The 10,613-nt window shown below is 43.7% G+C and overlaps 1 protein-coding gene across 1 annotated transcript in view; it reads right to left on the bottom strand.

Moving 5' to 3' along the window:
- LOC129865063 (actin-related protein 2-A-like) overlaps positions 1-7,676 on the bottom strand; it is a 21,427-nt gene extending 13,751 nt beyond the window's left edge. The window contains exons 1-3 of the mRNA XM_055937520.1: positions 7,550-7,676; positions 5,998-6,108; positions 477-692 (exon numbers count right to left, since the gene is read on the bottom strand). Coding sequence (XP_055793495.1) covers positions 477-692; positions 5,998-6,108; positions 7,550-7,597 — 375 coding nt within the window. The 5' untranslated portion in view covers positions 7,598-7,676. The remainder of the gene's footprint in view (positions 1-476; positions 693-5,997; positions 6,109-7,549) is intronic.
- Between the last annotated feature and the right edge of the window lie 2,937 nt (positions 7,677-10,613).

Raw genomic sequence — 10,613 nt, forward strand, 5'->3', positions numbered from 1 at the left:
CTTTAGAGCTCTGTTAATGAACCCACTGATCCTCACAGCTTTAGAGCTCTGTTAATGATGAACCCACTGACCATCACACAGCTTTAGAGCTCTGTTAATGAACCCACTGATCCTCACAGCTTTAGAGCTCTGTTAATGATGAACCCACTGACCATCACACAGCTTTAGAGCTCTGTTAATGAACCCACTGATCCTCACAGCTTTAGAGCTCTGTTAATGATGAACCCACTGATCCTCACACAGCTTTAGAGCTCTGTTAATGATGAACCCACTGATCCTCACACAGCTTTAGAGCTCTGTTAATGATGAACCCACTGATCCTCACACAGCTTTAGAGCTCTGTTAATGATGAACCCACTGATCCTCACACAGATGTCCCTACATTAGTTCTCATATGGTAACGAGATCAGAGTGGCAGCTAGCTGTTGCTATGCACTTGGAGTCAACTTGCTACACCCCCCCTCCGACATACACACCTCGATGATCTTCTCTCGGTTCTTAGTGGGGTTCATGGGCGGCTCGGTGAGCAGGATCTTGCAGTTCCTGGAGTCGATGTTGAGCTTCTCAGGCCCGAAGGTGTAGTCCCACAGGTGCTTCATGTCGTCCCAGTTCCTCACGATGCCGTTCTCCATGGGGTAGTTCACCTCCAGCATGGAGCGCAGCTCGCTGGCCTCGTCGCCCACCATCAGGTCCTATAGACGTTAAGGGGTTTAAGGTCAGATAGACACCCCCGGGTCGTGTTCATTAGCACACGACGTGACAAAGCATTTTGCAACAGTAAACAGAAACAAGCGTTTTTTTCTTATTGGACAAGATCAGGTGGTTGTTCTCCGTGGGATAGTTTGGGTTCGATCGTTGGAGGGCCTTATGAATACGACCCTGGAGAAATCAGACAGTTAGCTTCGTTGTACCGTCACCTTTCACCAGAGCAAGCAGTAACAGAGGGGAATGTCAACACAGCCTCCATGATGGCCTAACAAGACAGTAATGGCATATACACATACGCAGGGCTCAAAAGAGGCCAGTCACACCTGTCAGCAATTACCCAGCATGCATTATTCAACACAGCATGTTTCCATGCATTCACTCTTAAAACCTGTTCCTTTTCTGACCAGCGCACTCTGTGTAATTTCACAACGGGTACAATCCTAAACTTGAGACACATGCAAGTAACTTACATGGATCATTCATTGACGTCAACGGGAGGTTTGCCTGAAAATCTGCATGCATGTCAAGTTCAGATTCAGTCTCATTTGAGCAAGGCACAGGCAGAGTTACATGCAAACCCGGCATTGGGAATCACTACATGATTGGTTAGCCAAGTGTTAGTCACACAACGTTTCCTATTTCCCTGGCATACACTGAGCCTGACTGTCATCAGTGCAGACTAGAAAACTGTGCCTACGGAAGCTACTTGACACAATACGTTTAGAAACCGTAGACTGGTCCCAGATCTGTTTGTAATGTCTTGAGCCAACTGCTATGGTCAAAGTTAGGGTCAAACAGATCTAGGACCAGCTTAGAGAAACAGTTGATACAGTGTGTGTTTTGGCACTGAAGGAGCCCCCGTCTGGCAGTGCCATGTGTTTTCAATGAAGACCTGCTGCTTCCATCCTGTCTGTTCTGCCAATCAACAGCCATGTACACACACCATCATCACACACACACCATCCCACACACACACACACACACACCATCATCACACACACACACACACACACACACACACACACACACCATCATCACACACACCATCACAACTTTCAATTCATTATCTGACAGCTGATTCCCATTTGCTGTACTACTATTGTTGTTAATAAGTTCAACTGGTCTTCCTAAACCACATCTGAAGACAATCTGCCTCTACTGTTGTTGTTAATAAGTTCAACTGGTCTTCCTAAACCACATCTGAAGACAATCTGCCTCTACTGTTGTTGTTAATAAGTTCAACTGGTCTTCCTGAACCACATCTGAAGACAATCTGCCTCTACTGTTGTTGTTAATAAGTTCAACTGGTCTTCCTAAACCACATCTGAAGACAATCTGCCTCTACTGTTGTTGTTAATAAGTTCAACTGGTCTTCCTGAACCACATCTGAAGACAATCTGCCTCTACTGTTGTTGTTAATAAGTTCAACTGGTCTTCCTAAACCACATCTGAAGACAATCTGCCTCTACTGTTGTTGTTAATAAGTTCAACTGGTCTTCCTAAACCACATCTGAAGACAATCTGCCTCTACTGTTGTTGTTAATAAGTTCAACTGGTCTTCCTAAACCACATCTGAAGACAATCTGCCTCTACTGTTGTTGTTAATAAGTTCAACTGGTCTTCCTAAACCACATCTGAAGACAATCTGCCTCTACTGTTGTATTACAACGGTACAGGTGGGGGACCATAAAACACAATCACAATACGACAATGCCCCCAGCCAAAAGTGCACGAGTAGTCGCCCAATAGTCATCTCATTGTCCCTCATTTGTTTGCATGTTTGTCCACCACTTGTAGGTCTTCCATCACTGATATCACTCAACCCTGATCATCATCTTCTCTCTCTACATCAACGACTACCTGTCCACTCCAAACATCTTGGAGAGAGCACAGAGGTTTCTAATCTTGGTAAAGGCACCAGGGTTAGATACACAATATGCATAACGGTAGTTGTTGTGTTGTAATCAACTTAAATGACGACTAAAGACAGTTATGCTCAAGTTCATTGATTATTAGGGATATCAACATTATCCCCATGCGTTTCAAAATCAAAGTAAGCATACGATAATTAAAACACGCTGTTTTCTGAGAAATCGGTGTGATCTGCACATGAGCTAGCACCAGCGGTGTGATCTGCACATGAGCTAGCACCAGCGGTGTGATCTGCACATGAGCTAGCACCAGCGGTGTGATCTGCACATGAGCTAGCACCAGCGGTGTGATCTGCACATCAGCTAGCACCAGCGGTGTGATCTGCACATGAGCTAGCACCAGCGGTGTGATCTGCACATGAGCTAGCACCAGCGGTGTGATCTGCACATGAGCTAGCACCAGCGGTGTGATCTGCACATGAGCTAGCACCAGCGGTGTGATCTGCACATGAGCTAGCACCAGCCGTGTGATCTGCACATGAGCTAGCACCAGCGGTGTGATCTGCACATGAGCTAGCACCAGCGGTGTGATCTGCACATAAGCTAGCACCAGCGGTGTGATCTGCACATGAGCTAGCACCAGCGGTGTGATCTGCACATGAGCTAGCACCAGCGGTGTGATCTGCACATGAGCTAGCACCAGCGGTGTGATCTGCACATGAGCTAGCACCAGCGGTGTGATCTGCACATGAGCTAGCACCAGCGGTGTGATCTGCACATGAGCTAGCACCAGCGGTGTGATCTGCACATGAGCTAGCACCAGCGGTGTGATCTGCACATGAGCTAGCACCAGCCGTGTGATCTGCACATGAGCTAGCACCAGCCGTGTGATCTGCACATGAGCTAGCACCAGCGGTGTGATCTGCACATGAGCTAGCACCAGCGGTGTGATCTGCACATGAGCTAGCACCAGCGGTGTGATCTGCACATGAGCTAGCACCAGCGGTGTGATCTGCACATGAGCTAGCACCAGCGGTGTGATCTGCACATGAGCTAGCACCAGCGGTGTGATCTGCACATGAGCTAGCACCAGCGGTGTGATCTGCACATGAGCTAGCACCAGCGGTGTGATCTGCACATGAGCTAGCACCAGCGGTGTGATCTGCACATGAGCTAGCACCAGCGGTGTGATCTGCACATGAGCTAGCACCAGCCGTGTGATCTGCACATGAGCTAGCACCAGCCGTGTGATCTGCACATGAGCTAGCACCAGCCGTGTGATCTGCACATGAGCTAGCACCAGCGGTGTGATCTGCACATGAGCTAGCACCAGCCGTGTGATCTGCACATGAGCTAGCACCAGCGGTGTGATCTGCACATGAGCTAGCACCAGCCGTGTGATCTGCACATGAGCTAGCACCAGCGGTGTGATCTGCACATGAGCTAGCACCAGCGGTGTGATCTGCACATGAGCTAGCACCAGCGGTGTGATCTGCACATGAGCTAGCACCAGCGGTGTGATCTGCACATGAGCTAGCACCAGCGGTGTGATCTGCACATGAGCTAGCACCAGCGGTGTGATCTGCACATGAGCTAGCACCAGCGGTGTGATCTGCACATGAGCTAGCACCAGCGGTGTGATCTGCACATGAGCTAGCACCAGCGGTGTGATCTGCACATGAGCTAGCACCAGCGGTGTGATCTGCACATGAGCTAGCACCAGCCGGGACAGCCTCCCTCTAGCTCGACTGAAGTGAGTTGGGAACAGCTGAATGTACGGGTCTTAGAAGTAGTTCACATACAAAACCTATATGTCCCAACTCACAAGCTTCCCCAAAATAACATTTGTTGTGGTAGAACGTTTATACTCATTGATGATTTGAAATGATTTATACTTTTGACACTTAAGTATATTTTAGCAATAACATTTACGATTAATAAGTATATTTATTTACTCAAGTAGTATTTTACTAGGTGACTTGAGCCATTTTCTATTAAAGTATATTTACTTTTACTCAAGTATGACAATTTAGTACTTGTTCCACCACTGCATGTGCATGTAGACATATTCATTTAATTAATTTTACATGAAAGTATAATCACTTATCTGAGGTACCAAAGAATGTCTGAACAATTTGTTATCTGAGGGTTGCCTCAACACCAACGTTTTTCTTCCGCTTTGAAATTAGCCACTAGAGGAACACAACTGTCAATAACTTAAAAATAAAACATCTGATTGGCTAAGAATACAAACTGCTATGGATATAACAACCAGATTAATCGGCTGAAACATAAACAACGGAAAAAGTTGATTATAAAACTAGTTTTTTTATTATATATTTGAATCCAAAGCTGGAAGTGGGCTTAATAGGTACCCGGGCTTACATTTACATTACATTTAAGTCATTTAGCAGACGCTCTTATCCAGAGCGACTTACAAATTGGAAAGTTCATACATATTCATCCTGGTCCCCCCGTGGGGAATGAACCCACAACCCTGGCGTTGCAAGCGCCATGCTCTACCAACTGAGCCACACGGGACCTTAATAGGTATGCTCACCCTATATAGGGAATAGGATGTCATTTGGGACACAGCCCATGTAGCATTCAAGTTCCTTCTGCTAAACTAACTTGAGATGAAAAACAGGAACAGCCAAACAGTGAAATGAGTGGACTCTTAAAAATCGCTAGATTTCTTTCTGCCTTGTCATTAGGAATACATTTTTCTCCACAGAAGTACTTAAAATGTTATAATAAGCCAAATATTTAGCCAAATTAAACACAAATTAGAGACAATAGAGACAAATGAAACATAAAAAACAACAACAAATAAAGGCACTCCAAATGTAGTAGCTATGTAGTAAAAAAACACAGCATCACTCTCTCTCCCTGTCAGGCAACCAGGGAGGGCATGGGCCTGCACACACCAGCCAGGAATTCACACCACTTACCATCTTCTGAATATTCTACTTCATCATGTGATGACAGGTGAAGGAGGTGGAGCATATATTAGAGCAGGGGTGTCAAACTCATTCCACGGAGGGCCTAGTGTCTGCAGGTTTTTGTTTTTTCCTTTCAATAAAGCCCTAGACAACCAGGTGTGGGGAGTTCCTAACCAATTAGTGATGTTAATTCATCAATCAAGTACAAGGGAGGAGCGAAAACCCGCAGACACTCGGCCCCCCGTGGAATGAGTTTGACACCTGTGTAGTAGAGAGTCAGACAGTAAAACAAAGAGAGAGGAAGGGATGTCATTTTAAAAATAGGTGTTACTAGACTCAGGGAGCCAGTATGACAGACAGAGATGAGATTAAGCCTAGTCCATGCTTCTTGGTCCAGGAATAGGGTTGTTGTGTCGGGGTAACTTTTGAACCAACGTTGGAGTGTTGCACAGGAGAGGGGAGCGTAGTAGTATTACCTTAATCTCAATGTTGCCCACTTTGGCTGTGGAGCGAATGATTGGCCTGCCCACCAAGGCAGGGAAGATGTGCTCGGGGAAGTTGGAGCCTGCATAGCCACACTTCACAAACTGAGAGAGAGACAGAGATATGTGAAAGATATTTAGATATTTTCTTTAGTTAAAATATTTTACTAGGCAAGTCAGTTAAGAGCAAATTCTTATATACAATGTCGGCCTACTAAAAAAGGCCTCCTGCGGGGACGGGGATTAAAAATAAAGATACAGAGAGAGCGAGAAAGAGATAATATATTCAAAAATATATATATTAACACTGTATATTGCCCTGGCAACACTGGTCTGTTCCTTCCATGTCAATAAATATTGTTTGTATTGGACTGGTTTGAATTAAAAGAAAGGAGGAAGAGAGTGAGCACGGTTGGACAGGATGTGGAGAGATGAGGCAAACATGAAAGACAAAGCCTTTATTTGACTCCCCAAAGCAAAATAGCCTAGTTATTATGACTAATCTGTTACCCAGAAGTAACGACAGATTAAGTTACGCCCAAATTATAGTCCACACTTCTTCGGGCATCAGAAAGCAATTACTGACAACATTTGTGACATTCGCTTCAGTAGGCTTGAGTAAGGGTCACAAGCTCTAGCCTAACAGTGAATGTGTGTGGTGTGTGTGTATCTTCGAATCATAGCCGTGGTTAAGAAACTAGTCTCACTTCCGCTTGACTAATTTCTTCAGCCCTTCACAGTGAGCACTTTTTAGCTGCATATACACTATGCCAGCATCGCTTCAAACTGCTGAGAGTCAGAAGTCCAATCCAAAAACAACCACTAAGACTCCTTTGGTGTGTCCAGATTTGAAGGATCTGAGTACTGTAAGCAATGTTTACTACCTAGGTCCTAGTCTAAGCCCACCGGTATAAATGACGGAGGGACCTCAGAATCCCTAGAAACAGTTGTCAGGAGGAGCGCAGCCCTGACGCTATTTCCAGATGCAACTATTTTAAAGCGTTCCATAAAAAAATATTGGATGTCCTACCGGGTATTGCCAGTTAGCTATTAACGCACAAGCATGGGTTATGGTTAACTAGCTTAACTAATTCTGTCGTTATAACGTGAGGCATAGGGACCAGTAGAAACAAATGTGAATTTACAAAACATTCAAAGCCTGTCGACATCAACATTGAGTGAAAATGTAGTTAGTTAACGCTAGTTAGCCGACCTGACTAGTTAGCCAGCTAACTAACACGAAAGCTGGGTCAAACGATTTAATAGGTTTGAGTTAACAGGCCGATTTAATTTTTGCACCGTGAAATTGATTTTCATGGAATGTATTGGAAGATGACAACATAGCTAGCCAGCGGTAGATAATTGTAAAAACGGACAGACATTCCTGCCTAGCGTTACCCACCGACATATCTAGCTAACGTTAGAGCGCTAGCAACACATCATCCACTTCCTGTTTCAGAGAAAAATGTTCTCCTGTCATTCTGCCTTGGAAAAATACCGCATTAATAGAACTCTGGCATTTGCAGCTTTCCACTCATAAACTTACCCCGGTTCCATTGTCACAAACCACCACTTTCCTTCCCTGGCTATCCATTTTGCAAAACCCAGGAGCCAGCAAACCTCCCCAGCTCAACTTTCTTCAGCAAGCCGGAAGTCACCACCCTGGCTGTCTTGGCATCTTCCGGAGGTGGGGCGGGGTGTTCGAATACTTTTCGATGGCATTCATCCTTCTTTCCTTCCTAGAAATGCCACAGAACAAAATAAGTATAAAATCTAGGGGCCAAGTAGGCTACTGTGGCTATTTGATCATAATGTAGACCTACCAGAGTGGCCTACCATAAAAAAAACAATGGAGAAAATGCATCCCTTAACATTTTAATAGCTATTCTATCATACAGCCTACAGCAGCAGCCAATGTGTTGTGTTCAATGCCTACATTCCATGAGACTTTTGGAGAAAAAAACGCAGGGCTTGACCTTCAGACAAGGTGACTGAAAATGTTGTGTTGTTTAATGCAAGAAAGCTTTTTACTTGACTTGCTTTTCAGAGATGTCTAGTTTTGTGCTCTTTTAGGAAACAATCACTCTCCTATTGTTGAATACTAATTATCTATAACTGGACTAATAACTCACTAACAATCACCCCCCTATTGCTGACGACTAATGATCTATAACTGAACTAATAAATCACTAACTATCACCCCCCTATTGTTGAATACTAATGATCTATAACTGGACTAATAAATCACTAACAATCACCCCCCTATTGCTGACGACTAATGATCTATAACTGAAATAATAACTCACTAACAATCACCCCCCTATTGCTGACGACCAATGATCTATAACTGAACTAATAACTCACTAACAATCACCCCCCTATTGCTGACGACCAATGATCTATAACTGAACTAATAACTCACTAACAATCACCCCCCTATTGCTGACGACCAATGATCTATAACTGAACTAATAACTCACTAACTAGTAAAGGATATGAACTGCTACATGCAGTTCTTTCTTTGATCTCAAAACAAGCGCATCTACTCAGGACCACAGCTGTAAACACAGTCTATATATGACAATAGTCTATTTGCATATAGGCCTACTACAGATGTGATTGGCTAAGACACATTGGTCTGTGTAGATTACGGCTCTGTCATGTGCATGTACTCTGATGTGTTCTGTCTACAACAGAATCTCTTCCATAGTTTGTTTAATTTCGGTATGTTGCATTGAAAGTGGCTAATAATGTGTTGATTCAATCACAATTGCCACAGTAAAGGGAAACGTTGATAGTGTTAACAGGGAAAACTCTAGAAAGTTGAGTGAACTTCAATCAGGCGCTTCTCTCTGTGGGCTGATATTTCCTCTGCACTCTGCATGCCAGCCCCATGAAGACGCAAGGCAGTCTCGGGGCTACTGTACGTCCGCGCATGTGCGCAGTTTAGAGGTAACATTGGTGCCAACGCACAATCCTAAACAATAACATAAACATTGATCTCTGACATAGACCCTACAAATATTACTTTAAAAAATACCATCCAATGTACTGTACAGGTGGGCTTGAGCCATTTTATTTATTTATTTTGTTTTATTTCACCTTTATTTAACCAGGTAGGCCAGTTCTCATTTACAACTGCGACCTGGCCAAGATAAAGCAAAGCAGTGCGACACAAACAACAACACAGAGTTACACATGGAATAAACAAACGTACAGTCAATAACACAATAGGAAAAAAATATATATACTGTGTGCAAATGAGGTAAGATAAGGGAGGTAAGGCAATAAATAGGCCGTAGTGGCGAAGTAATTACAATTTAGCAATTAAACACTGGAGTGATAAATGTGCAGAAGATGAATGTGCAAGTAGAGATACTGGGGTGCAAAGGAGCAAAAAATAAATAAATAAATAACAATTTGGGGATGAGGTAGTTGAATGGGCTATGTACAGATGCAGTGATCTGTGAGCTAAGGTGTGTACCTCTGTGGGTTTAAAACCATACATAATTGATTTGAACCCCAACTGCCTAGGTAAGCAAGTGTAAAGCACATCATGTTGCTAGTTTAGCCAATACCATTTCCCCCTGATTCAGCTCATACCAAGACTTGAACCGAGAATCTCTGCCCACCCAAACACACTTGACTTTTCTCTTGAAGTATTCCAACCCATCAAGCTATTGAAAAAGGCTTTCCTCAACAGCACAAGGGGCGACACTTCAGGCTGAGCAGTGAGTTTTACAGCTCCCCATCTGATACACTGGCTATGACCTACCCCAGGAGGATTCACTTTATTACACCAGTGGCTAATAACAAGTTTGCCTATGGTCTGGGAGACCTAAGGTGAATTACTCTGTCAGAAGAGGGAAGGTGTCTGTGAGGCCTTGTGGTTGAACCCCACTAAATGGTCATGTAGCTGGAGAATAAAAAAATAAAAGAGAATATTTAACTAGACAAGCCAGTTAAGAACAAATTCTTATTGACAATGACGGCCTAGACACAGTGGGTTAACTGCCTTGTTCAGAACGACAGATTTTTACCTTGTTAGCTCTGGGATTTGATCTAGCAACCTTTCGGTTACTGGCCCAACGCTCTAACCACTTACATACATTTTACAGTATTCTCTCTCTTAAGAAATATCCTTGCTCACATAGCCCCAAGTGCAGTGAGAATGTTTCCCCAACACCATGTTAGACCACTGGACGTGATCCCATCGCTGCCACTAGATGCAACCTATGCCACAAAAAGGGAAGACGCAGTACAATGCTCACAAACGCTAGGTGTTACAGTCTTTGAAAATACAGTCTTTGTCATTACAGTCATTTCAAATACTGTAGTATGCTCACAAACTTAATGAAGACCAGGTCCCATGCCATCCTCATACACTGCAGTAGCATGGCATCATACACTTTATTATAACAAAATAATGTCATTTGACACATTTGTTTACATGGCTTTTTCAAATTGTTCCCTCAAAAACTCACTGGATTATTGATGAACAAATTCTATACTCATACGGTGGGTACTGAGTATAACTATCGTATACATCATGTTATTTTGGAAAATCAAAGTAAGTACACAACAACAACAACAAAAAAGTCCACTGTGGA

This window comes from Salvelinus fontinalis, chromosome 1 (assembly GCF_029448725.1).
Source record: "Salvelinus fontinalis isolate EN_2023a chromosome 1, ASM2944872v1, whole genome shotgun sequence".
In the NCBI taxonomy this organism is placed as follows: domain Eukaryota; kingdom Metazoa; phylum Chordata; class Actinopteri; order Salmoniformes; family Salmonidae; genus Salvelinus; species Salvelinus fontinalis.